Genomic DNA, 27,810 nt, shown 5'->3' with positions numbered 1-27,810 from the left:
GAAGGGTTCTGTATCATAGATATATATATATATGTCATGTAGTTCTATTTGGTGAATTGATAAAAAAAACGTCACTTCTTGTTTCTATGTAAACATTGACGTATGACATTGAGGTTTTGATAACCGTTATTTAAATTAAGAACAAAGCGATTTAATAAAAATCGAAATGAAAAAATCTTCGGATGATAATAAACTTCTAACGACGTCTGCTCTATCGGTAAGTATGAAATGTTTTAAAAGTATCGCGGGTGTAGATTTGTGTAAATTCGCATGCGCATTAAGTATCTACCTATATTTAGATTTGATTTGATTATTCAACTAAAAATCATTTCGAATGAATGGACGTCGGTTATTGATCACAATCTGTTCTTGTCCATCAACTCGATAGCTTCCGATAACATATTGTAGAGATGTTAATTCAGTTTACTGAAGAGGTGGTCGTCGAGGACGACGAAGTGGGTTCAAAATCAATTTTTTTCAAATCGACAATATACCACTAAATATGATATTTTTTAAGGATTTCTATAGGGTAAGAAAGATATCGATAATAAAATTGTATTCTGCAATCAGTGAGTTCGAATTTGAATTATCATACAGGGTTGGATCCGTATCGATTATTTATTTATTTATTTTTTAGAAAGGAAAAAACAAATCGACTTATAATGAAATTTTGGAAAAATTGAAGGAGGAATTTTATGTGAATTGGGAGAAAAAAACCAGCTCTGATTCCGTAGGGTTGGAAAATTATACGAGGATAAAAACTTTAGGAACGGGGTCTTTTGGGCACGTGGTAAGAAATAAATTTTCATCAATTTCTCATTATTTAATTTTTTTTTTGTTCGATATTTTTATTTTTTAAATCGGTGAGACGTGAAAAAGAAGATTTGTATTTACGGGGAGCGTTTCACAAGTTTTTTTTTTTAATACAAGATAAAAATATTTCGAAAAAAATTATACATAAGAAATAGAGAAAATTAAAAAAGTAGATTTGAGTATATAAGGGACGTACTATATGTTTTTAATGGGAACCTAAGATAAAGAGACGATTTAAATATACGGGGGACGTATCATAGGTTTTTTCTTTAATTTTTTATATAAAAAGGAATTTTGACGCGTGAAAAATAGAGAATATTTCAATATACGAGGGGGTACCATAATTTTCATTTATATTTTTCATAGAAAACTATTTTGAAAAGAGAGAACAATAATTTTAGAGATTTTAGCATATAGGAGACGCACTATAAGTTGTTTTCGTTTGTTTCATATGAAAATAAAAAAATGTAGGTTTGAATATAGGGGGGGCGCAACAGGGAAAATGAGATTTCAAATTTTTCTATTGCTTTGTTAGTATGTGAAGACACGGTTTTCTCAATCATCACCAACCACAAACAACTTCTCGTTAGGGTGTTAAACACCCCTTGGTCTCCAGATAATAATAAGGGAGTTTGGTCGCGGTGGGTGGAAGTGGAATGATCTAGACAGTTCTAGAATTTTCTGGAATGATCTGGAAAGTTCTAAAATGAGTCAAAAACCATTGGAATCGATTTAGAATGATCTAGACAGTTCTGCAATGATCTGGAAAGTTTTAAATTGAGTCAAAAACCATTGGAATCGATTTAGAATGATCTAGACAGTTCTGGAATGATCTGAAAAGTTTTAAATTGAGTCAAAAACCATTGGAATCGATTTAGAATGATCTAGACAGTTCTGCAATGATCTGGAAAGTTTTAAATTGAGTCAAAAACCATTGGAATCGATTTAGAATGATCTAGACAGTTCTGGAATGATCTGAAAAGTTTTAAATTGAGTCAAAAACCATTGGAATCGATTTAGAATGATCTAGACAGTTCTGGAATGATCTGAAAAGTTTTAAATTGAGTCAAAAACCATTGGAATCGATTTAGAATGATCTAGACAGTTCTGCAATGATCTGGAAAGTTTTAAATTGAGTCAAAAACCATTGGAATCGATTTAGAATGATCTAGACAGTTCTGCAATGATCTGGAAAGTTTTAAATTGAGTCAAAAACCATTGGAATCGATTTAGAATGATCTGGACAGTTCTGGAATGATCTGGAAAGTTTTAAATTGAGCTCAAACTGTTGGAATCGATTTAGAAAGTTCTAGACGAGTCTAGAAATTTCTGGAATGATCTGGAAAGTTCTAAAATGAGTCAAAAACCATTGGAATCGATTTAGAATGATCAAGACAGTTCTGCAATGATCTGGAAAGTTTTAAATTGAGTCAAAAACCATTGGAATCGATTTAGAATGATCTAGACAGTTCTGCAATGATCTGGAAAGTTCTAAAATGAGTCAAAAACCATTGGAATCGATTTAGAATGATCTAGACAGTTCTGCAATGATCTGGAAAGTTTTAAATTGAGTCAAAAACCATTGGAATCGATTTAGAATGATCTAGACAGTTCTGGAATGATCTGGAAAGTTCTAAAATGAGTCAAAAACCATTGGAATCGATTTAGAATGTTCTGGAAAGAACCATTTCGGTATCTGATGGTATATAAGCCGAAATTCAGCGATTTCGCCGCTAGTTTCAGATAAATCGTCATTAGTTCTATACGAATAGGTCGTTATCGGGATACGGGGTACGTAAAAATAGTGGTGTAGTGACTAGTTCAGCTCCTTAATAACCAATTTTGTTCTAAATTCTCATTTTTTTTTCGAAATTAAATCAAATTATATACGTAAAAGTAACGTTTCGAGACGATCAAAGAAAAATTCATGCCCCATTTTCGAATTCATATAAAAAGGTCTCGAAAACCTCACAAAAATTGTGTCTATTTCCGGTTTTGAGAGATTTCACAGATTTCGCGATTAGGTAAGTTTCTAGCCCAAAATTTTCCGAAAAAATAAAAAAAAAACAATCGCAGAAGACGCATAACCAAACCTAACCTAACTTAACCTAACTTTGGCACGTCGCATTGACAAATGACAGACATTTAAGGTTAAATATCGAATCATATGTTTTAGTACCTGGTGCATAAAAACGGGGGCGACAAAGACGCTTTCTTCGCAATGAAGTGCATTTCCAAAGTGAAAATAATGAAATTGAAACAATTAGAACATACGCAGTTCGAAAAAAAGATGTTGTCCTCGATAAATTTCCCTTTCATTGTTCATATGCACGCTTGTTACAAAGACAACAGTTACGTTTATTTCGTCATGCCTTTTATCAACGGTGGCGAGATGTTTACACATTTAAGAAGGTAGAAGAAAGTTTCGTATCGAATCGAACAGCGCCTGAAATTTTTAATTATTATAACAATTACAGGATGCGCAGATTCAGCGAAACTCTGTCCAGATTTTACGCAGCCCAAGTGCTATTAGCCCTGGAATATCTCCATTATTGCGACATCGTTTACAGGGATTTGAAGCCGGAAAATATTCTCATCGATAATAAGGGTTATTTGAAAATAGCCGATTTGGGTTTTTGTAAGGTTGGTTGAATTGAAGAGATAACCCAAAAGCGACGTTTGTTTATACCCCGCTGTTTCTCGTTTCCAGATTGTTAAAGGTCGTACTTGGACGTTGTGCGGTACTCCGGAGTATATAGCGCCGGAAATAATTCTAAGTAAGGGTTACAGTAAGGCGGTGGATTGGTGGTCGTTCGGGGTGTTATTATTCGAGATGAACGCTGGTTATGCCCCATTCGCTTCGGCGGACGTTATGAAAATATACGAAAAGATCATTATTTGTAAATACAAATGTCCAGGAACTTTTACGAACGATCTACAACATCTCGTCCAAAACGTGTTGCAACTAGATTTAAGCAGAAGGTGAATTATCAAATAATCAAATTTTTTTCGTCACATTTTTCGATGTTATGATTTGAGCACGTGTGTGTCGTCTATTTCTTCATCAATTCGCTGCTTTACCCGCACTATTTTCCGTATCTTTCTCTTAAATTCTAAATCTAATTTTCTTCTTCTCCCTCTATCCACCATTTTCGCTTCGCGTGTTTTTCTATATTAGTTTTAGTCTCTTGTTGTTGTTGCTTTCAAATTCTGTTCACCTTTGATTTCAATTCAATGATTCTTAGGTCCGGAATACCATTTTTTGGCTTTTCTCACTCTCGTTTCAAACTTTTTTAGCTCTAGAATACCATTTGTGAGACTTCTACTGATGTTTCACTCAATCGTACAATATTTCTCATATTTTTTGCGATAATTTTTAGCCTCATGCTTCGAATTCGCTTTGTTTTATTCGTAGAATACCATTTTTGGCATTCCTCACTCTCATTTCAAACTTTTTTAGCCCTAGAATACCATTTTTGTCAATACTTCACATGTTCCACTCAATCCTACAACATTTCTCATATTTTGTACGATATTTTCCGTCTCATACTTCGAATTCGCTTTGTTTTACTCGTAGAATACCATTTTTTGACATTCCTACAAACGCTCTACTCAAGCTCACAACATTTTTTATAGTTTTTTCGGTTCTTCGAGTCTCTATCTTTCACTTTAAACTTTTTAGCTCCAGAATACCATTTTTTGGCATTCCTCACTCCCACTTCAAACTTTTTTAACTCTTGAATACCATTTGTGAGACTTCTACTGATGTTTCACTCAATCCTACAACATTTCTCATATTTTTTTGGTAATTTTTCGCCTCATGCTTCGAATTCGCTTTGTTTTACTCGTAGAATACCATTTTTTGACATTCCTACAAACGTTCTACTCAACATTTTTCATATTTTTTTTGGTTTTTCAAGTCTCTACCTCTCACTTCGAAGTTCTTAGCTCTAGAATACCATTTTTTGGCATTCCTCACTCCCACTTCAAACTTTTTTAACTCTTGAATACCATTTGTGAGACTTCTACAGATGTTTCACTCAATCCTACAACATTTCTCATATTTTTTTGGTAATTTTTCGCCTCATGCTTCGAATTCGCTTTGTTTTACTCGTAGAATACCATTTTTTGACATTCCTACAAACGTTCTACTCAACATTTTTCATATTTTTTTTGGTTTTTCAAGTCTCTACCTCTCACTTCGAAGTTCTTAGCTCTAGAATACCATTTTTCGAATTCCGAAAAATGTTTCAATCAAATCCACAACATATTTTTATTATCTCCTCGATTATTTCATTTTCATATTCATATTTTTCATTTTTTAGTTTTATTTGCCAGTTTTCAGCACTAGAATACCATTTTGAACATTCTCACATACGCTCAACTGACTCCTAGGATATTTTTCACATATTTTTTGGTTTTTTGAGTTTCTTGCTTTCATTACATACTTTTTTAGCTCTATAATACCATTTTTTTATCCTACACACGTTCCACTGAAGCTTTCAATATTTTTCATATTTTTCTTGATTCTTTCGAGTGTCTTGTTTCCATTTAGAACTTTTTTAGCTCTAGAATATCATTTGTAGTTTTTTCCGATTTTTTGCTTCAACTATGGACTTGTCTTAATCCAGATTACCATTTTTTATTTCACACCCGTTTTCATATCATTGCGTACTTTTTATTCTCAAATGTACAATTCTCTTCTATTTTTCTCGATTATATCTTTTCTATTGATTTTCCAGCTTCCCATTTTTTGTTTTTCCACCATTTTTTTCAAGTTTCATCTACTAATTACCATTTTTGGTATTTTTACACACGTTGCACTGAAACCTATTGAGTATTTTTCCCTATTATTTTTTGTCCCTTGTCGAAATTTACCATATTCAATTTTGGATTACCATTTTTAGTATCCTCACACATTTTCCAATAAAACCTTGTAACTTTTTTGTTGTGTTTCCAATTATCTCAAGTCTCTTGTTAGCATTTTCAAATTTTTTATCTTTGGATTACCATTTTTGGTATTCTTTCACACGTATTTTGTATTCTTTTCAAATTTTTTTAACTCGGGATTACCATGTTTGGTATTCTCGCAGACAGATCTCCCATTTTTAATTCCTGTAACCATCTCACTCACATTCGAGTCTTTTTGATTCCCAGATTACCTTTTTTCGGTAATGTGACACTTCGTTTTTATCCATATTTACCTATAAAACTCAAAAATTCTAGGTATTTTGGTGCTTGATCAGTTTTTATGACACTTTCTAGGTACGGTAATTTGAAAAACGGCACTCAGGATTTAAAAAACCACCGTTGGTTCAAAGATACCGACTTTATGGCCCTATACAACAGGCAAGTGGAACCACCGTTTAAACCAGCTCTAAAATCCATCAGCGATACCAGCAATTTCGATAATTACGATGAAGAGCCACTTAAAATCAGTGAAAATAATCAATTCAAAGAAGAATTCGAAAATTTTTAATCAATAATTTGTATTATTCTCATCGTTGTAAATATAAGTAATTAAAAATATATATTTAAACGAAATTATTATATTTCTTTAAAACCTAACCCGTCCCTGTCCATATGCATCGTTATATTCATCAAATGTCATGACGTCATTACGTCTGGGAACATATCAATATTAAATTTCAAACGATTGACGTTTCTATATATATAAAAATAATTATTTGACAGCTGAGGTGCGTTTTGTTGAGGTGGTTACTGTAATTAATATTAGATGTCAAAAATAAAAAAGAAGAATAGTTACAATACATTTCTACGGTACAAATAATTGATTTATTTATATAACTATATATGAGGTTAGTTAGTTAGGTTAGTTTTTTTTTCAAAATATTACATTGTTTCAAATAAAAATAACTTTTATATTGAAATAATTACATCCGTTTATGGTAAATACACCCGTACCGAAGCCAATTACCTCGACAGTTGTTTCTAAATTTTTTTTTTCGAAGGTTAACCAAACACAGGACCGTATTAAATCCATTTTAAATAGTTTACTCATTTTTAAACAGAATAAATATCGACGTAAGTTTCGAAATAAATCCCGAACTGTCAGATAGACCGGTATTATACGTCTGCGGACGAAGGCAGCATTTTCTTTAGCCAAACAATTCCGGTGGGCGGTTTCGTTGGCGGTCGTATAAATAAGATTACGCAGATGGGACTACGGACCCGTCCGGACCACAACTAGCGCTTTCGGGGATTCAAACCATCACAATAGAATTAAAAAATTTGATTTAGAAACAATAATTTATTATTCCGAGACGAAATATTTGAAACAATCAAGTTATTTTCGAATGGATCCGATACAAAACTTCATACTACATTCTGCGAGACTCAAGTCGAAACGAGACTTTCCGGACGAGATTTTATTTAAATATTTTCTTCTAAAAAGTAACTTGACGTCACTTTATCTAATCTCTTTATCTAAAATCTGTTCTGCTTCACATGTAGTAACAAGTTTTTAATCCGTAACTCAATATGTGTGTGTCTGGACGAACTTTTCTCACCGGGTATAATCGTAAATGTTGACTTCAACTTCGCCTGTCGTCCTGACAACTCCAATACAAATAAAGCCGAGTCGACGTCTCCGTTTCGAAGTTTACTGATGTTTATATAAGAACATTGGTATTTGTGTAAGTGAAATAAATAATTTGAGAATGAGATTCAAAATTACTTTAGCCGAGAAGCCTTCTCATAAGGCTCCTGTCACGTGCATCGGATGGAGTAACACGCAAGAAGTATATTCAGCAGGGTAAATACGGTTTTGTTCGTAGTATAACGATAGGGATTTAATTGTAATTACACATTTCATCGACCCTTATAGGAATTTTCGTCTTCAAAATACACGGAATAAATAGAATTCAGTCATTTTTTTTCGTTAGAACTAATTATTTTTATTTTAAAAACATAGTTATGTACATCTCGATCGAATTGAATTCATTTTGTGTCGTTTATAAGGATTAATCTCCACCCTGTATGCATAATAATTATAATTTAGGCACTCTCTTGTTGAAATTCCATCGATTTTATGTTTTTTATCAATTGATGTCCACCCTATATACAAAATAATTATATTTACTCACTTTCTCGATGGAATTCGATGTATTTTATGTTTTTTATTAATTAATATCCACCATGTATGCTTAATAATCATAATTTACTCACTCTCGATTGAATTCTATACATTTTAAGGATTATTGTCCACCTTGTATGCATAATAGTTATAATTTACACACTCGATCGTTGAAATTTTATTTTTATCAACTAATGTCCACCCTGTATGCAAAATAATTATAATTTATCAAGTTTCTCGATGGAATTCGATATATTTTATGTTTTTTAAGTAATAATGTCCACCCTGTATGCTTAATAATCATAATTTAAGCAATTTCTCGTTGAAATTCGATCGATTTTATGTTTTTTATTAATTAATGTCCACCCTGTATGCATAATAATCATAATTTACTTACTTTTCGATGAAATTCGATCCATTTTATGTTTTTAAGTAATTAATGTCCACCCTATATGCATAATAATTATAATTTAAGCACTCTCTTGTTGAAATTCCATCGATTTTATGTTTTTTATCAATTGATGTCCACCCTATATACAAAATAATTATATTTACTCACTTTTTCGATGGAATTCGATATATTTTATGTTTTTTAAGTAATAATGTCCTCTCTGTATGCTTAATGATCATAATTTACTTACTTTTCGATGAAATTTGATCCATTCTATATTTTTTAATGATAAATGTCCACCCTGTATGCTTAATAATCATAATTTACTCACTTTTCGATGAAATTTGATCCATTCTATATTTTTTAATGATAAATGTCCACCCTGTATGCTTAATAATCATAATTTACTCACTTTTCGATGAAATTTGATCCATTCTATATTTTTTAATGATAAATGTCCACCCTGTATGCATAATAATCATAATTTACTAACTTTCTCGATGAAATTTGATCCATTCTATATTTTTTAATGATAAATGTCCACCCTGTATGCATAATAATCATAATTTACTCACTCTCGATTGAATTCTATACATTTTAAGGATTCATGTCCACCTTGTATGCATAATAGTTATAATTTACACACTCGATCGTTAAAATTTTATTTTTATCAACTAATGTCCACCCTGTATGCAAAATAATTATAATTTATCAAGTTTCTCGATGGAATTATATCTATTTTATGTTTTTTATCAATTAATGTCCACCCTATATAAAAAATAATTATATTTACTCATTTTTTCGATGGAATTCGATATATTCTATGTTTTTTAAGTAATAATGTCCACCCTGTATGCTTAATAATCATAATTTACTTACTTTTCGATGAAATTTGATCCATTCTATATTTTTTAATGATAAATGTCCACCCTGTATGCATAATAATCATAATTTACTAACTTTCTCGATGGAATTCGATCCATCTCAAGTTTTTTAAGGATAAATGTCCACCCTGTATGTAAAAGAATTATAATTTACCCTCTTAAAAGTGTTCACTCACATTAAAAGACTATAATTTGATTTTTATTTAAAAATCTCGTTATTTAATATGAGAACCACCCTATATATACGTTATATTAGTACACTCTGTATATTAAAATATTGAAAAGACTCGAAAAGACGGATACGTTTTGTTACAAAATACCAATCTATGTAACTGTAACATCTTGTTCGTTACATATGTGAACATCTCTATTATTTATAAAATATTTTACAGCGTTGCCAAACTATAAAATATTAATTATAATGGTAGGAATTACTCTCGGCTCATTTTATAAATAAAACACGTTCTATTATTTAATTTTTTTAATACATATATTGTTAATAACAATAAATTAGTAATTTTAACAAATAATAATACAAAATAATACCATTAGAATTAAACATAAATATACAGTTATGTCAAAATTAATTTTACTAGATGTGAGGGAAAAAATAGTTTACCTATATTAAGGAAATACATAATAATGTACAGAGTGTCGATAAAAATGAGGAATATAACACTCGTTACCTGATTTAGTTATAGTCCATTCATACGAATTAAAAAAGATCGCAAAAATGGTTTTTTATAAATATCTCTTTTTCTATGACCCCAATGGTATTTATAGTTATTATAAATATTATAGAGAATAAAATTCTCTATATTTTTAGTTGAATACATTTTTTTACATGTCAAAGCGTTTTTGAGATAGGGGGCCAAAAATATACGACATACAACGAACCCTCCAATTCAAATGCCTCATATATTTCTAAATAGTCGGAACTAGAAATATAAAAAATAGAAAATTTAATTCTCTAAAATATTTATATTAGATGGACATATCAATAGGAAGTGAGATATTTCCGAAAAACAATTTGTATTAATTCTGATGTTTTGAGTCGGGATACTTTTCAGCCTTGTATCTCAAAAACGGTTTGATTAATAAAAAAGTGTTTCAGACAAAAGTTGAAGAAAATTTTATTCTCTAAAATATTTATAATTAACAAAAAAATCTAAAAGCAATGGGAATTGAGATATTTTCGAAAAACAATTTGTATTAATTCTGATGTTTTAAGTCGGGATAATTTTCATCCTTGTATCTCAAAAACAGTTTAATTAATAAAAAAATGTTTAGACAAAAGTTGTAGAGAATTTTATTATCTACAATATTCATAATTAACAAAAATATCATAAAAGCAATGGGAATTGAGATATTTCCGAAAAACAATTTGTATTAGTTCTGATGTTTTGAGTCGGGTTACTTCAGCCTTGTATCTCAAAAACGGTTTGATTAATAAAAAAGTGTTTCAGACAAAAGTTGTAGAAAATTTTATTCTCTAAAATATTTATAATTAACAAAAAAATCTAAAAGCAATGGGAATTGAGATATTTCCGAAAAACAATTTGTATTAGTTCTGATGTTTTGAGTCGGGGTACTTTTCAACCTTGTATCTCGAAAACGGTTTGATTAATAAAAAAGTGTTTCAGATAAAAGTTGTAGAAAATTTTATTCTCTACAATATTTATAAGGAACAAAAATATCATAAAAGCAATGTGAATTGAGATATTTCCAAAAAACAATTTGTATTAGTTCTGATGTTTTGAGTCGGGTTACTTTTCAGCCTTGTATCTCAAAAACGGTTTGATTAATAAAAAAATGTTTAGACAAAAGTTGTAGAGAATTTTATTATCTACAATATTCATAATTAACAAAAATATCATAAAAGCAATAGGAATTGAGATATTTTCGAAAAACAATTTGTATTAATTCTGATGTTTTGAGTCGGGATAATTTTCAGCCTTGTATCTCAAAAACGGTTCGATTAATAAAAAAGTGTTTCAACCAAAAGTTGTAGAAAATTTTATTCTCTAAAATATTTATAATTAACAAAAAAATCTAAAAGCAATGGGAATTGAGATATTTTCGAAAAACAATTTGTATTAGTTCTGATGTTTTCAGTCGAGATACTTTTCAACTTTGTATCTCGAAAACGGTTAGATTAATAAAAAAGTGTTTCAGATAAAAGTTGTAGAAAATTTTATTCTCTACAATATTTATAATAAACAAAAATATCATAAAAGCAATGGGAATTGAGATATTTCCGAAAAACAATTTGTATTAGTTCTGATGTTTTGAGTCGGGGTACTTTTCAACCTTGTATCTCGAAAACGGTTTGATTAATAAAAAAGTGTTTCAGATAAAAGTTGTAGAAAATTTTATTCTCTAAAATATTTATAATTAACAAAAAAATCTAAAAGCAATGGGAATTGACATATTTTCGAAAAACAATTTGTATTAGTTCTGATGTTTTGAGTCGGGGTACTTTTCAGCCTTGTATCTCAAAAACGGTTCGATTAATAAAAAAGTGTTTCAACCAAAAGTTGTAGAAAATTTTATTCTCTAAAATATTTATAATTAACAAAAAAATCTAAAAGCAATGGGAATTGACATATTTTCGAAAAACAATTTGTATTAGTTCTGATGTTTTGAGTCGGGGTACTTTTCAGCCTTGTATCTCGAAAACGGTTCGATTAATAAAAAAGTGTTTCAGCCAAAAGTTGTAGAAAATTTTATTCTCTAAAATATTTATAATTAACAAAAAAATCTAAAAGCAATGGGAATTGACATATTTCCGAAAAACAATTTGTATTAGTTCTGATGTTTTGAGTCGGGTTACTTTTCAGCCTTGTATCTCAAAAACGGTTCGATTAATAAAAAAGTGTTTCAACCAAAAGTTGTAGAAAATTTTATTCTCTAAAATATTTATAATTAACAAAAAAATCTAAAAGCAATGGGAATTGACATTTTCGAAAAACAATTTGTATTAGTTCTGATGTTTTGAGTCGGGTTACTTTTCAGCCTTGTATCTCAAAAACGGTTCGATTAATAAAAAAGTGTTTCAACCAAAAGTTGTAGAAAATTTTATTCTCTAAAATATTTATAATTAACAAAAAAATCTAAAAGCAATGGGAATTGACATATTTTCGAAAAACAATTTGTATTAGTTCTGATGTTTTGAGTCGGGTTACTTTTCAGCCTTGTATCTCAAAAACGGTTCGATTAATAAAAAAGTGTTTCAGATAAAAGTTGTAGAAAATTTTATTCTCTACAATATTTATAATGAACAAAAATATCATAAAAGCAATGGGAATTGAGATATTTCCGAAAAACAATTTGTATTAGTTCTGATGTTTTGAGTCGGGTTACTTTTCAGCCTTGTATCTCAAAAACGGTTCGATTAATAAAAAAGTGTTTTGGCCAAAAGTTATAGAAAATTTTATTCTCTAAAATATTTATAATTAACAAAAAAATCTAAAAGCAATGGGAATTGAGATATTTTCGAAAAACAATTTGTATTAGTTCTGATGTTTTGAGTCGAGATACTTTTCAGCCTTGTATCTCAAAAACGGTTCGATTTATAAAAAAATGTTTCAGACAAAAGTTGTAGAGAATTTTATTATCTAAAATATTTACGATGAACAAAAATATCATAAAGGCATTAGAAAATGAGATATTTACAAAAAACAATTTGTATTACGTATAACCTTGAACGTCTTTGCAAGAATATTGAATCCCCTCACAATATGTTGCAAATTATTTCATAATAAAATGTTTATGATTAGTTAATATAACTAATAATATTTTTATTTACTAACTTTATTCTATATTCGTTTCGGTTTATTATCTGGTACATACAGAACGGTCCTTCGTAGATAAAATATGACGGGTTCGCAATAAAAAACCAAAGTAAAATCATTATTACCGAAACCTATACAATAAACCTGAGTTTCTTCCAAAGGTATCTCCTTGCAAGGTATATTTTCGGGCGTTTTGACGAACCTAGTTTTCGGATTTTCGTGCATAGTCATACAATTATATCGTATCGAACCCAAACAATGTTTTTCGTCGCCTTGTACAGACCGAACGACGGCACATATTTTACTTTCATCGGTCGAATCCGGATTTTTTTTAAACGTTATCGTATCATTGTGATCGGTTATTATCCCTAAGGAATCCTCGTTATCGATATAAGTCAGACAGTAGATGTTGTACGTGTTCTCTTTGGTATAAAAAATCTTTACGCACGTTTCTATATCGAAATCGAAAGGATCTGCAAAGAAATTCATTAATACGATGAGTTATTTCAATTGTTTATTAATTTTTTTATATATATAGATTAATTAAATGTGTAAATCGATGGTTTTTCAACAACAATCTTCTGATAAACATTCGATTCAAGCGCGAAGTTTAAAATCGGGATCAAATTTGATCAGATCACTCGATTTAAACCAAAACTTATCATTCATCCATCCCAGATACAAAGTATCTAATTGAATCAACCTTCTGCTTGTTGCTGTCGTGCCAAGGCTTTCGTAACCAACTTCTTGGTATCTAATACCAGTTCAAAGTTAGATTTTAGCGAAACGATGTTCAGAAATGATTAGTAGGATTAAATGCTGGTTCTTTCAACCTCTTTTCGAGATAACTTTGAATGATGATTGTTTTTCTTCGTCGTCATCGTTACCATTTACTTCTGAACATCTTCCAGTCTTGATTTCGTACTTCGTAATTGTATATTGATCCTGGTTCGTAGGTGTGAGCATCCAAGAAGCCATTGAGCACGTAGGCCTTCAGATAGGCCCCACTTGACGCCACCGAGGCAGATTGCAGGGTTTTCCCAGGTGTTTAAACCACAAGAGGCCGAGCACTAGTTCCATTTGTAGCTATCATATATTTATTATGATTTCGTCGTGGTTTAAATAGTTGTTTATCTAGTTATTCGACAACGCGGTATTCCTTATTAAGAATACACCCTGTATTAGTTAAGATAACAATGTATTTAATAATTTTGGAGTATTAAATAAAGTTTTATAGAAAAAAAAAACGCGAAAAACAACTCCAATCGAATATATATTTTGAGTTTGGGATTTATGATAATCCAAGTACCGAAAATCGTGCAAAAAAAATGTATTAAAATATTGTAACTAACCTTCCAAAGCGCGTATTAATGTCAATACACAAAATAAATTATAAATCACTTTGAACATCATCTTGTTTATACTTTGAATGATATACTGATAGAAAATGTTTTTATATATAAATACGTTTCATATTCGTTTTGATCGACCATAGTTGTATGCACATTAAATTGCTATAAATATAAACACTGTATAATATATTTCTGATGAAATATCATAGTTCTTAGTAATCGTGACATTGATAACACCGAAATATATTTCTGAATAAATTTCTTGTAATATTGATTACGATATATATATATATATATATTTTCAAATATTATACAGCTGGACTCATATCTCAATTATTTATAAAGTCAAATATAAACTTATTCGATTCAATTTTTTATATAAATAAACAAAAATTAATGCGACGTTTTGTTTAAATAGATAAACCGTCCACACCTGACTGACCGGTACCAAACCCATAAAATTCCTAGTAAATCAGTCTCTGAAGACGATAACTTGGTTGTCGAAACGCGCTTCAAACAATGTACTTGTGAGTTTTGGTGTAGAGCTTGTGTAAACAGTCTTCAGTCTCGTCGAAACGCGCTTCAAACAGTGTAATTGTGAGTTTTGGTGTAGTGGTGGTGTATACAGTCTTCAGTCTCGTCGAAACGTACTTCCGAAACGCACTTTAAACAGTGTTATTGTGAGTTTTAGTGTAGTGAAGGTGTAACAGTCTTCATTCTCGTCGAAAAGCGCTTCAAACAGTGTAATTGTTAGTTTTGGTGTAGAGGTTATGTAAACAGTCTTCATTCTCGTCGAAACGCGCTTTAAACAGTGTTATTGTTAGTTTTAGTGTAGTGGTGGTGTAAACAGTCTTTAGTCTCGTCGAAACGCACTTCCGAATCGCATTTCAAACAGTGTAGTAGTGAGTTTTGGTGTAGAGGTTGTGTAAACAGTCTTCAGTCTCGTCGAAATGCGCTTCAAATAGTGTAATTGTTAGTTTTGGTGTAGAGGTTATGTAAACAGTCTTCAGTCTCGTCGAAACGCGCTTGAAACAGTGTAATTGTGAGTTTTGGTGTTGAGGTTGTGTAAACAATCTTCAGTCTCGTCGAAACGCGTTTCAAACAGTGTAATCGTGAGTGTTGATGTAGTGGTGGTGTAAACATTCTTCAGTCTCGTCGAAACGCACTTTAAACAGTGTTATTGTGAGTTTTAGTGTATTGAAGTTGTAAGAGTCTTCATTCTCGTCGAAAAGCGCTTCAAACAGTGTAATTGTGAGTTTTGGTGTAGAGGTTGTGTAAACAGTTTTCAGTCTCGTCGAAACGCGCTTCAAACAGTGTAATTGTGAGTTTTGGTGTAGTGGTTGTGTAAACAATCTTCAGTCTCGTCGAAACGCACTTCCGAAACGCACTTCAAACAGTGTTATTGTGAGTTTTAGTGTAGTGAAGGTGTAAACAGTCTTCATTCTCGTCGAAACGCGCTTCAAACAGTGTATAACCAATGAGCAAAGATCGTACCATCGGTCGACGTAGGCATGAACGTGCGAAAACATTAGGTGACATGGCACACGGACATCGTTAGTTATCCAAGGTCTCGCTATAGCAAAAGACGTTTTTTGTCTCGCATACCTTACGAAATGATTAAAAATTTCATTATCAAAGTACGCGGAAACGAAAAAATTGTAAAAAAACCTCCTCTGAACTTGTACGGAACAAGTATCATGTAGAAGGTTTTGGTTTTTTCCAAAGACAGGTATTAATTGTACACCAACACTCACAAGTACACTGTTTGACGCGCGTTTCGACGAGACTGAAGACTGTTTAATCTAACACCAATAGGGCAATAAGAAGGTTGAGTTGGCATTTCCTGGGCCACGAATCGATCAATCCGGTGTGAAAGGTTTATCGTTTTATTGAGGGAATTTGTTTAAAGAAGTTTTATGGTCACAGTCTCTTTTTAATTTCAGAGACGATTATCAAATCTTATCTTGGTCGGTTTCGACGAACCAATCGACGAAAATAACGAAATTCAACGACGAAATTTGTCCAACGGATCTACAATTTTTACCGCGAACCGGAGGATCTTTAAATAAACAGGGAGATTTGATACTTGTGACAGCAACAGATGGTAGATTTCACATTCTTAATAAAGGGGGACGTATCGAACGATCTGTGGAAGCTCATATCGGAGCTATATTGGTGGGGCAATGGGGTAACGATGGTACTGGACTGTTGACAGGTAAATCACTGTTTCTCTCATTGGTTACGACTTTGAAGATATCTTTTGTTCATGAAAACGCATTTGGAACGGTTCTATAAGGTTGAAATACGACATTCAATCATTCGTTGTCTCATTTTTAAGCTGGCGAAGACGGTATGATCAAAATCTGGTCGAGAAGTGGGATGTTACGTAGCACTGTGGTTTCAAGTGAAAATTCAGTTTACGGCGCTTGCTGGTCACCCGATGGACAAGCCATCGCGTACACTCAAGGAAAATTTTTGGTTATCAAACATTTGGCTCCAAATACCAAACCTATCAAGGTACTTTTCGATTTTGTCTCAGAATTCAATAATCGATGAAAAACAATCGATTCTTTTTTAGTCTTCGAGTCGTTAGTTACTTAACCTAACCTAATTGTCTTCTTTTTTATCTAGTGGAAGGCCCACGACGCTATAGTTCTTTGTATCGCCTGGAGTCCCGTATCTGAACTAATCGTAACCGGCGGAGAAGATTGTAAATATCGTATTTGGGATAGTCAAGGACGTCCTATATTCTCGAGCGGATTCCACGGGAATCACATAACCTCAATCGCTTGGTCTCCCGTAGGAGATCTTTTCGCCGTCGGAACTTACAATACTTTGAGACTTTGTGATTATACGGGAGTGAGTTATATTAAAAAAATAAAATAAAATAAAATAAAATAAAAATATGATTTTAGTGGTCGAGATCGTTGGATAAACCGAATACGGGTTGCATATACAAGATGGCGTGGTCTGCGGACGGTACACAATTGGCTGGAGCGTGCGCCAACGGTCAAGTACTATTCGCGCACGTGGTAGAAAGAGAAATATCTTATCGAAATTACACGGCTTCGGTTATCGAAAAAAAATTAGTTATCGTTAAAAATATTTTAGAAGATATTAACGAACAATTGGAATTGCCGGAAAGGGTGATTCAAATAGCCATAAGATACGATAATCTGGTATTAACCACCCCTACGCAATGTTATATTTATAATACGAATAACTGGAATACACCCGCCATATTCGATCTTAAAGACGGATCCGTCATTTTGTTGCTATTGGCCGAAAAGTAAATATTTCACCAAGTGGCGCCCTCTTACGTTATAACGAATAACACAAAAAAAAACTTTTTAGACACATGTTATTGGTAGAAAGAAACACGGTCGGCGTTTATAATTATCAAGGTAGATTGACGTCGACGCCGAGATGGCCGAACATGAAACCGGATCAATTGAAAAACGCGACTGTTACCATATCCTCAGATACGTTGGCCATTAGGGATTCGACTGATACAAAAAGTGAGACGTTCTGTATATATGGAATCGAGATTTGAATTGTATTTTGTTTCAGATATTTACGTAGTTGATTTATCTAGTAACAGAACTACTTCAGAACCGATTCTCGTTCGACATACCGCTCACGTGATACAAATATCTTTAGACCAATGGGGCGAAAGTGTAAATAGGAATTTGGCTGTTTTGGATAAAAAGAGGGATCTGTTTTTAGTCAACGTGCGGTCTACTAATAAAACTTTTAATAAGTTAGGTGAGTAATAGATGGCGTCGCAAGTTGAAACTACGGGTAGTTCAATCGAATGCGCAACAGATGTCGTTGTAGAGGGAAATTTGTTTATTTGGGATGGAAATTGTTGGAAAACAGTTGAGACGAAAGTGTGAAAATTATTCGAGTTATAGAAACAATGAATTTCTGTATTGAAATATATGCAATTTTATGTTTTCCGGTAAAACAAATATAGGTGAAGTTAGTGCCTTGTATCTCGAAAATTAGTAATTAAGAAAAAAAGAAAATTTGATATTTTATAAAGTAATTCCTCAAAAATTGATATAACGTAAATTAAAAACTGCATCTCTAATAGAAACAAAGATATGAGTAATATTAAGAGATCACAATATTTTCTTCAACGCCCTGTATCTTCAAGATTAATTGTTGTACAACTTTCAAATTTGTACAGTTTGAGAAGTAATTTTTCTTGATTCTAATGCAAAATCGTACAGAACTCTACTTCAATTATTACACGAGAAAAAAGTGAGGTTAGGAGATGACGACATTTTTATTAAAGTTAACTTTGACGCCCTGTATCTTGGAAACTTTTGATAGTAACAATTTGAAATTTCGATAATATATGAATCTTTTTCTCAAAAATCTATAGAACTTTATTAAAAAAGTGTATCTTCAATATAAACAAAGATATGAGTAATATTAAGAGTTAACAATATTTTTTTTAACACCCTGTATCTTCAATATTAATTGTTGTACAACTTTCAAATTTGTACAGTTTGAGAAGTAATTTTTCTTGATTCTAATGCAAAATCGTATAGAACTCTACTTCAATTATTACACGAGAAAAAAGTGAGGTTAGGAGATGATGTAATTTTTAATAAAGTCAACTTTGACGCCCTGTATCTTGAAAACTACTCATAATAACAATTTGAAATTTAGATAATATATAAATCTTTTTCTCAAAAATCTATAGAACTTTATTAAAAAAGTGTATCTTCAATATAAACAAAGATATGAGTAATATTAAGAGTTAACAATATTTTTTTTAACACCCTGTATCTTCAATATTAATTGTTGTACAACTTTCAAATTTGTACAGTTTGAGAAGTAATTTTTCTTGATTCTAATGCAAAATCGTATAGAACTCTACTTCAATTATTACACGAGAAAAAAGTGAGGTTAGGAGATGATGTAATTTTTAATAAAGTCAACTTTGACGCCCTGTATCTTGAAAACTACTCATAATAACAATTTGAAATTTAGATAATATATAAATCTTTTTCTCAAAAATCTATAGAACTTTATTAAAAAAGTGTATCTTCAATATAAACAAAGATATGAGTAATATTAAGAGTTAACAATATTTTTTTTAACACCCTGTATCTTCAATATTAATTGTTGTACAACTTTCAAATTTGTACAGTTTGAGAAGTAATTTTTCTTGATTCTAATGCAAAATCGTATAGAACTCTACTTCAATTATTACACGAGAAAAAAGTGAGGTTAGGAGATGATGTAATTTTTAATAAAGGCAACTTTGACGCCCTGTATCTTGGAAACTTTTGATAGTAACAATTTTAAATTTCGATAATATATGAATCATTTCCTCAAAAATCTATAAAACTTTATTAAAAAAATGTATCTTCAATATTAACAAAGATATGAATAATTTTAACAGATGACAATATTTTTTTCAACACCCTGTATCTTCAATATTAATGTTCAATATTAATTGTTGTACAACTTTCAAATTTGTACAGTTTGAGAAGTAATTTTTCTTGATTCTAATGCAAAATCGTATAGAACTCTACTTCAATTATTACACGAGAAAAAAGTGAGGTTAGGAGATGATGTAATTTTTAATAAAGTCAACTTTGACGCCCTGTATCTTGGAAACTTTTGATAGTAACAATTTGAAATTTCGATAATATATGAATCATTTCCTCAAAAATCTATAAAACTTTATTAAAAAAATGTATCTTCAATATTAACAAAGATATGAATAATTTTAACAGATGACAATATTTTCTTCAACGCCCTGTATCGTCAATATTAATTGTTGTACAACTTTCAAATTTGTACACTTTGAGAAGTAATTTTTCTTGATTCTAATACAAAATCTAATAGAGCTCTACTTCAATTATTACACGAGAAAAAAGTGAGGTTAGGAGATGATGTAATTTTTAATAAAGTCAACTTTGACGCCCTGTATCTTGGAAACTTTTGATAGTAACAATTTGAAATTTCGATAATATATAAATAATTTCCTCAAACATCTATAGAACTTTATTAAAAAAATGTATGTTCAATATTAACAAAGATATGAATAATTTTAACAGATGACAATATTTTCTTCAACGCCCTGTATCTTCAATATTAATTGTTGAACAACTTTCAAATTTGTACAGTTTGAGAAGTAATTTTTCTTGATTCTAATGCAAAATCGTATAGAGCTCTACTTCAATTATTACACGAGAAAAAAGTGAGGTTAGGAGATGATGTAATTTTTAATAAAGTCAACTTTGACGCCCTGTATCTTGAAAACTACTCATAGTAACAATTTGAAATTTCGATAATATATGAATCATTTCCTCAAAAATCTATAGAACTTTATTAAAAAAATGTATCTTCAATATTAACAAAGATATGAATAATTTTAACAGATGACAATATTTTCTTCAACGCCCTGTATCTTCAATATTAATTGTTGAACAACTTTCAAATTTGTACAGTTTGAGAAGTAATTTTTCTTGATTCTAATGCAAAATCGTATAGAACTCTACTTCAATTATTACACGAGAAAAAAGTGAGGTTAGGAGATGATGTAATTTTTAATAAAGTCAACTTTGACGCCCTGTATCTTGGAAACTTTTGATAGTAACAATTTGAAATTTCGATAATATATAAATAATTTCCTCAAACATCTATAGAACTTTATTAAAAAAATGTATGTTCAATATTAACAAATATATGAATAATTTTAACAGATGACAATATTTTTTTCAACACCCTGTATCGTCAATATTAACTGTTGTACAACTTTCAAATTTGTACAGTTTGAGAAGTAATTTTTCTTGATTCTAATGCAAAATCGTATAGAACTCTACTTCAATGATTACACGAGAAAAAAGTGAGGTTAGGAGATAACGACATTTTTAATAAAGTCAACTTTGACGCCCTATATCTTGAAAATCACTGCTAGTAACAATTTGAAAATTTCACCATTCACAAAGCAATTTCTCAAAAATCGATGAAACACTAATAGAAAACTATGTGTTTAATATAAAAAAAGATATGAATAAATTAAAGAGACGATATTTTTTTTTTCTAACCAAAACAGGTACAAAAATCGAGTCGTTTCAATGGAATGCCATAGACAACATAATGGCGGCAATTCAGGATACGCGACTAGTTGTATGGTATTGTCCAACCGCGTGCTACAATAACAAATTACTCAAATTATGTTCTTTCAATTACGATTCCCCTGAATTGGGTAGTAGCCCGAGAATAAGTGATTTCGTAGGAAATAACGTTTCAGTTAGAAGGACAGATGGATCTCTCATTAACGTTCCCATATCACCGTTTCCCAGTTTACTCCACAAGTAAGTTTATTTCTCCCACCCGGTATACAATTCTCAATAACGTACGTGGTTCTATCTATGAAGTTAACTAATTATTACAGTTTGGTAGCGTCCATTTAGTAACTTTGTACGTGTATGAATAGATGGCGCTGCAGTAGCAAAACAAATTTAATATTAAAATAAGTAATTTTATTATTAATAATAAAAGTATAGTAATAGGATAACAAAAACGCACTATATTTGGGGTTGTATTACCTTATTTATTTAATAAATATCAACAATTATTAGTTTTTAAACATATATTGTTTGATTTATTTCAAATATTATTGACAATACTTTAACCAATAGGAAACTGAGTTGTAGGGCAATTAAATAAACTGCCATGTTTGTTTTTCTTGGAGGGTAAACGTATTTTATTTTAGTAGAACTTATATTATTACAGGAGATGTTTGTATAGTATAGCAAATAAAAACGAAACGAGATTGTTTTACGAGATGAAAATGTGCGAGAAAATTAAACTTTAAAGTTAAAACTCAATTAAATTTTCGTGTTTAGATGCGTTTTAGATAACAGATGGACTGATGCGTTAAATCTATGCCGTACAACGAACGATGAAACAACATGGGCATGTCTTGCCGTACTTGCAGTTCAATCGAATTCAAATACAATTGATATAGCAGAAGAAGCTTTCGCATGTATAAATCATTATGATAAAGTTTTATTTTTGCAGTATATAAAGGTAATTTAAGGAAAAGTCTTGATCATTTATTACGAAAACGTTGAATTGTAGGATTTGCCCTCCAGGGTGGAACAGAAATCTCAAATGGCTCTTTTAGGTGGAAAACAACAAGACGCCGAATCAACTTTATTACATAACGGAATGGTATTTCAAGCTATTTATATGAATATTAATCTTTATGATTGGAATAGGTTAGTTGATATATTTATTAATAATCATTTTTTATCAATTTTATTTTAGAGCTTTGGATTTGGCGATAAAACATAAAACTCATATTGATACTGTGTTATATTTACGACAAAAATATCTTGACGGTTTGGGAAAACCGGAAAATAATAATAAATTTACTAACCTGAATGATACGGTAAGTTTCACAATGAATCTACGTAACATAATAAATATTATTTATACTTTCTATTCAGTAACAAAAACTTTCACACAATTTTGAATAAGACAACATAAATTAATCATTATTATGACGTATATCTTGTCAAACTTCATATGTCAACAAATAATCGTTCGTTTTGGTATAATCTCGAACAGTAATGAGGAGTTTGTTAGTAATATTTCGTTCTTCTCCTTGATATATCTTATTTATTAACGAAATTTTCGACCAAATAAAAAAATTTGGATGAGTATTTTTCTCAATTTTGAACAGAATCTAAGTTAATTCACCCGTTATTATGATTTAAGATCTATGAACATTAGCTGACAGTTGACAGATTCATTTTGTATAGGATTTAGATTAAATTGATATCAAATGCAACTTAGATTATATAAAATACAAATTTCAAGTTGATTAAAAACTAATTCCGTTTGATATGGAATAAATATTTAAAGTGAAACTGAAATCATATAACAGGGAGAATTGCGTTTATATGTTGGCAGCTATTTAACATCAGTCTACAATGTTGCAAGATTTATTGTTAAAATAGAACAATTATTGTGTATCAGTTTTTTTTGTTTTTGCTTTTATTATTTTTCATTTGCATTTTCTAAATACTAAAATAATTTTATCTGAAATTTCAGCTCATATTTGTGCATTTATATCAAAAATGCAAAGCATCTTATTATTAGCAAATTATTCATATGTAGTATATTTATTTAATAAGAATTATCGTGGAAAAAAAAGTTAATTTTTCCACGTTCAAGTTAATCTATTAATCTTCTTTTTTAACCTTCCATTTTATATCGATCCGAGACATAGCGAAAGGAGTTAATGTGTCAATCTTCTTTTTTACCTGTCTATTATATGTCAATCCGAGACATTTCATATAGTCAAAGGCCAAATTACTAGAAAGAAGAATGGATTTTCAATTTTCCCATAAAGTTAATATTAAACATAGAGGGAGCTTGTGCAAGCGGACGCGAATGAGAAAGAATATCAGTATACCACTCTCTATCTCTCTCTGCTCTATGTGCTAGGAACAGCAAAGGAGGAGGATATTAAGCTTTGATTTTATAGGCGGGTAGAAGGAGACAGAGAGTAGTAAACCAATGCTCCTTCTCGCTTTTCTAATCATACAAGTCTGTTTATTGGTCACTCTTTCTAATTTTTTTTTTAATAATATGATCATTTTTATATTTTTTAGGTGAAAATTGATAAAGAAAAAGTGGAACAAAAACTGGCAATGGAATTCCAAAAACGAAAACATAGTGTTTAAAAAAGTTTTATAAAGAATGAAACGAATTTTTAAATATATTTATTCAAAATTCTTAGTTTTTTAATCACACATACTTTATTAAAAAAAAAATAGAAACAATGAGATATAATTAATTTTCAAGAAACGAAACAAAATCCGTCAATTTCGACAGTTGATCCTCGCTGCTCGTCTGTCCTAAATGTTCCCCTGGCTTTCTAACCGGATGTATTATCTTTGAATCAGCCTCGTATGTCCAACCTTTCTCTGCACAAGCCGGTATACAGATGTCAGGAGGTAAACCCGTCATCGCCGACACCGTATCTAAAGTTATAGAAGAATACGCTTGAGATATCAAATCCACAGCTCTAGCTCTCACGACCTCTGAAAAAAATTAATTAACCTATAAAACAACAAGATTATGACTTACCTTTGACTTGTTTCATAATATCCGCCACCGTATCGGACCAGGTTACGTTTAAAGCTTGATATATGGCGGGGAAATCTCGTTTCCACATACTTTTACCTACTGCCCAAATATTTGCCAATTCCGGCGTCGAAGTTTTCACACTATTCGGTATACGTTTCCATAAAAACTTTGCGTTACATCTGAAACAAAAATATATTCAATATATTACATATTTAATTAAAAAAAAAACTTACAAATCATTTTGATGTAAATAAATCGCTAAAAGTTGTTGATAAACTTGTGGTGGAGCGATACCATTTACAGCCTAGAAATAAAAAAAACTGCTCGATACTAGTAATTCATGAAATATATAATTAATAACCTCTAGTTCTTGTCGTTGTAAATCTTCAGCTAATTTGTCGTAAGTATTTACGACCATTTTTTACGAAAAATGTTACATTCAAATACATAAACAGATGATACTATAAATAAATTCCAGTGTCACCAATATAATAATACGTCAAGTTTTGACAAGCGAATAAAAAATATTATTTTCACCATAGACAAAGTTCAACTGTAAAGAGTTACTGTGTCTATGATTTTTTTTAATTTTTTACTTTTTACACCTTTTTATATGTTTCTCGTTATGATTTATCTCCATTTCCTGTGTCTTTTCCATTTTAATCAGTTTAAAATTACATGAAACTGCAATTTTTTCATATTGTTTTAAAATTATGTTTATAAAAAAGAAACCTAAAATCAAGACAAATCGTGATTATTTCGAAATTTTTTTTATTGCAGAGAAAAAAGGTATAATAAGAATAAAAATTGTGAGGTAATTGTAGTAAAACTATTAACACTTTTGAATCTAGTAATAAAAAGTTTTTTATCTATGTCTAGCTTCATTTACATATTGAAATATTGTCATATATTTAATGAAAAACTTATTTTAATATTTTGAAAAGATAGAAATATATTTTTTCAATACTATTTTGTCACTAAATTATAATTTATTCAAGGTTTTATCTTGAAAAGAATTAAATACAATTTATTTATCTATGTGTTGAATTCTGTGTTTGATAAGTGATTTGATAAACGTCAACTTCAAAGTCAGATGGCTGAAGTGCAAGTAATGTTATTTTGTAAAAACACTTTTTATTTAAATTAAAAAGGTACATTCTTCTTCGAACCTTGGTGTAATTTACATATTTAAAAATGGAATGCTTAGGTTAGTGTTTTTTTGTCATAGTTTTTATTGTATTTGTGAAATAAGTAAAATTTAAATCACACATTTTATTTCTTCCTATAATGATTATTTTTACTAATAATACTTATTGTTTTGTAAGAAAAATATGTTTGAATTAATTATAGATGCCGATGGTGAAAACAGTGAACAAAATCTTCATAATAGTACAGAAGAAAATCTGACCAAAGAAATTGAGAGTGATGATCGACTCATGGAAGCATCAGAATCGAAAATACTTAAAACCGATACGGATTCTCTGGAAATAAGCGCTAATAATTCAGTAGAAGAGGCGAGTACGAAAGAATCTGTTGAAATTAAAGTGATTTACAACAAAAAAAAATACGATGTCACAACTACTTCGGATACAACAATTCTAGAACTGAAAAAACATTTACAAGGTTTATTAGGTAAGTTTTTTCATTTAATTCTTTACGTTTTGTAAAATTTAGGGTTTAGGTGTGCCGGATTCGATGCAGAAATTGATGTTCAAAGGAATGTTACAGGATAGTCAAACAATTTCTAGTTCAGGTATAACGAAAGGTTCCAAAGTTATGCTTGTAGGATCGACTTTAAACGATGTTTTGGCCGTTTCTTCGGTTAGTAAACAGGTAAAAATGACGTTAATTTGAGTATATCCATCATTTTCTTGTAAAAAAAAAAATGTGTTTAGGATATTTTAGAATTAGATAAAGCTACAACGTCTAAAGAACCTCTGTGTAAACAGAAAATACATCGTAAGGTATTAGATAAAGGATTACCGGAAGACGTTTTACCCGGTATTAAAAATATTAAGGTTGGTTGAAATTTAAATAAAGTAATTTTTTTCATTGTTAATTTCATACTTTCGCGGTTACTTCGTTTTTTGTACTAAAGAAAAACGATCTTGATGAATTTGTTATTAAATCTTTATTTTTACAGCAGATTTACGAAAAATAAAACGTAATTTATAATTTTTTTGTAAAATTCTTGTAGTCGAAATTTTTTGCAGAACTAGTTATTTTGTTCCCATCTCTATATTTCGATGTGTATCAGTTATTCATAGATTATATAAAATCGTAGAGGCATAATCATAAATTGAGACGTTTTTTATTTTTATCATTCGTTAATCGATTTTAATATTGATGAAAATTATTCTTTTTTTTTTTTGTTTGATCCAAAATTTATTAAAATTCTTTTTTAAAACCGTCTGAATTGAATCAATATTAGAACCTCTATTTTAGGTGAATTTGTCTATGGGAGAAAATTTTTTTATCAAAGATGGCTTCCAAGTGTCATTGACTTAGCAGTGATGCCAGCTTGTGATAGAAATATTTTATTTTATAACTTTTTGATATCGAGTTGTTTTTTATTAACAATTATATGGGAATAAGTGCATTTACACTACCATTTATAACCCTAAACTAAAATATTCCTAATTTTTTTTATTTTTGTATTACTTTTCATAAATCCGCCATAAAAACGAATATTTAAAAAAACGACGTAATCGCGTATGAAATTATCGATTTTTTTACCAAATTTGATAATTTTTTAGGAGGGTTTACCTCCAGTGCCCCTTTCGGGGATGTTAAATAAACATGGGGGTAAAGTTAGGTTAACGTTTAAATTAGAAAGTGATCAATTATGGCTTAGTACGAAGGAAAGAACTGAAAAATTACCGATGGGGTCGATTAAAAGCGTGATATCTGAACCTATCGACGGTTACGAACAGTATCACATAATGGTAAGTTTCTAATATACAGCGTGTTTGTTTAAATACAATTTTTTTCGGTTTTTTTTTCAAGGGTTTACAATTAGGTCCTACAGAAGCGTCTCGGTATTGGATATATTGGGTGCCGGCTCAATATATAGACGCCATCAAAGATGCCGTTCTCGGAAAATGGCAGTATTTTTGATTTTTCTATTGATTTGTGTTCGATTTTCCATTTATATGAAAATGCAATTTTCTAACGGATCGTTTGAAGTCTATGTTGAGCGTCTATTTTAATAAATTGTTTTGTCATAATTTTTTTGTGTTTTTCTTTTGTCGATTAAATCCTCATTTATATAAATATGGGAATAAAGTGGAGGATCATATCGAAGGTGAGTAAATCTAAAAAAATCTTGAACCAATTTAAAAATTTCGGT

At 30.4% G+C, this 27,810-nt stretch overlaps 6 protein-coding genes across 6 annotated transcripts in view; 3 read left to right on the top strand and 3 right to left on the bottom strand.

Annotated features, from left to right (window-relative positions):
* The window catches only part of LOC130443715 (uncharacterized), a 79,507-nt gene extending 56,627 nt beyond the window's left edge, over window positions 1-22,880 (bottom strand). Inside the window, exon 1 of the mRNA XM_056778473.1 lies at window positions 22,744-22,880. The gene's annotated coding sequence lies outside the window, so the exon portion shown is untranslated. The remainder of the gene's footprint in view (window positions 1-22,743) is intronic.
* LOC130443717 (cAMP-dependent protein kinase catalytic subunit alpha-like) lies at window positions 421-6,357 on the top strand. The gene is made up of 6 exons (XM_056778474.1): window positions 421-529; window positions 638-790; window positions 2,990-3,225; window positions 3,291-3,456; window positions 3,524-3,795; window positions 6,079-6,357. The coding sequence occupies exons 1-6, from the start codon at window positions 503-505 to the stop codon at window positions 6,290-6,292; spliced, it is 1,068 nt and encodes a 355-aa protein (XP_056634452.1). The 5' UTR covers window positions 421-502; the 3' UTR covers window positions 6,293-6,357.
* On the top strand, window positions 7,386-24,106 carry LOC130443714 (intraflagellar transport protein 80 homolog). Its single transcript, XM_056778469.1, has 12 exons — window positions 7,386-7,588; window positions 16,274-16,545; window positions 16,669-16,847; window positions 16,962-17,189; window positions 17,246-17,619; window positions 17,685-17,848; window positions 17,901-18,095; window positions 21,412-21,673; window positions 22,208-22,391; window positions 22,443-22,582; window positions 22,632-22,755; window positions 23,984-24,106. Exons 1-12 carry the CDS (start codon window positions 7,494-7,496, stop codon window positions 24,053-24,055), a joined length of 2,289 nt encoding a protein of 762 aa, XP_056634447.1. The 5' UTR covers window positions 7,386-7,493; the 3' UTR covers window positions 24,056-24,106.
* On the bottom strand, window positions 11,010-14,509 carry LOC130443719 (uncharacterized). Its single transcript, XM_056778477.1, has 2 exons — window positions 14,331-14,509; window positions 11,010-13,451 (listed from the first exon to the last, which is right to left on the bottom strand). The coding sequence occupies exons 1-2, from the start codon at window positions 14,389-14,391 to the stop codon at window positions 13,003-13,005; spliced, it is 510 nt and encodes a 169-aa protein (XP_056634455.1). The 5' UTR covers window positions 14,392-14,509; the 3' UTR covers window positions 11,010-13,002.
* Window positions 21,892-24,957, bottom strand: LOC130443718 (COP9 signalosome complex subunit 8). The gene is made up of 4 exons (XM_056778475.1): window positions 24,823-24,957; window positions 24,695-24,765; window positions 24,462-24,640; window positions 21,892-24,415 (listed from the first exon to the last, which is right to left on the bottom strand). The coding sequence occupies exons 1-4, from the start codon at window positions 24,877-24,879 to the stop codon at window positions 24,165-24,167; spliced, it is 558 nt and encodes a 185-aa protein (XP_056634453.1). The 5' UTR covers window positions 24,880-24,957; the 3' UTR covers window positions 21,892-24,164.
* A 573-nt stretch (window positions 24,958-25,530) lies between these two features.
* LOC130443712 (ubiquitin domain-containing protein UBFD1-like) lies at window positions 25,531-27,690 on the top strand. Its single transcript, XM_056778466.1, has 6 exons — window positions 25,531-25,668; window positions 25,812-26,093; window positions 26,143-26,294; window positions 26,357-26,479; window positions 27,218-27,406; window positions 27,468-27,690. The coding sequence occupies exons 1-6, from the start codon at window positions 25,656-25,658 to the stop codon at window positions 27,576-27,578; spliced, it is 870 nt and encodes a 289-aa protein (XP_056634444.1). The 5' UTR covers window positions 25,531-25,655; the 3' UTR covers window positions 27,579-27,690.
* Window positions 27,691-27,810: the final 120 nt, after the last annotated feature.

Source organism: Diorhabda sublineata, chromosome 5, assembly GCF_026230105.1.
Source record: "Diorhabda sublineata isolate icDioSubl1.1 chromosome 5, icDioSubl1.1, whole genome shotgun sequence".
Lineage (NCBI taxonomy): Eukaryota > Metazoa > Arthropoda > Insecta > Coleoptera > Chrysomelidae > Diorhabda > Diorhabda sublineata.
The sequence above is the reverse complement of the archived record's forward strand: the minus strand, read 5'-3'. Positions and strand labels throughout refer to the sequence as shown.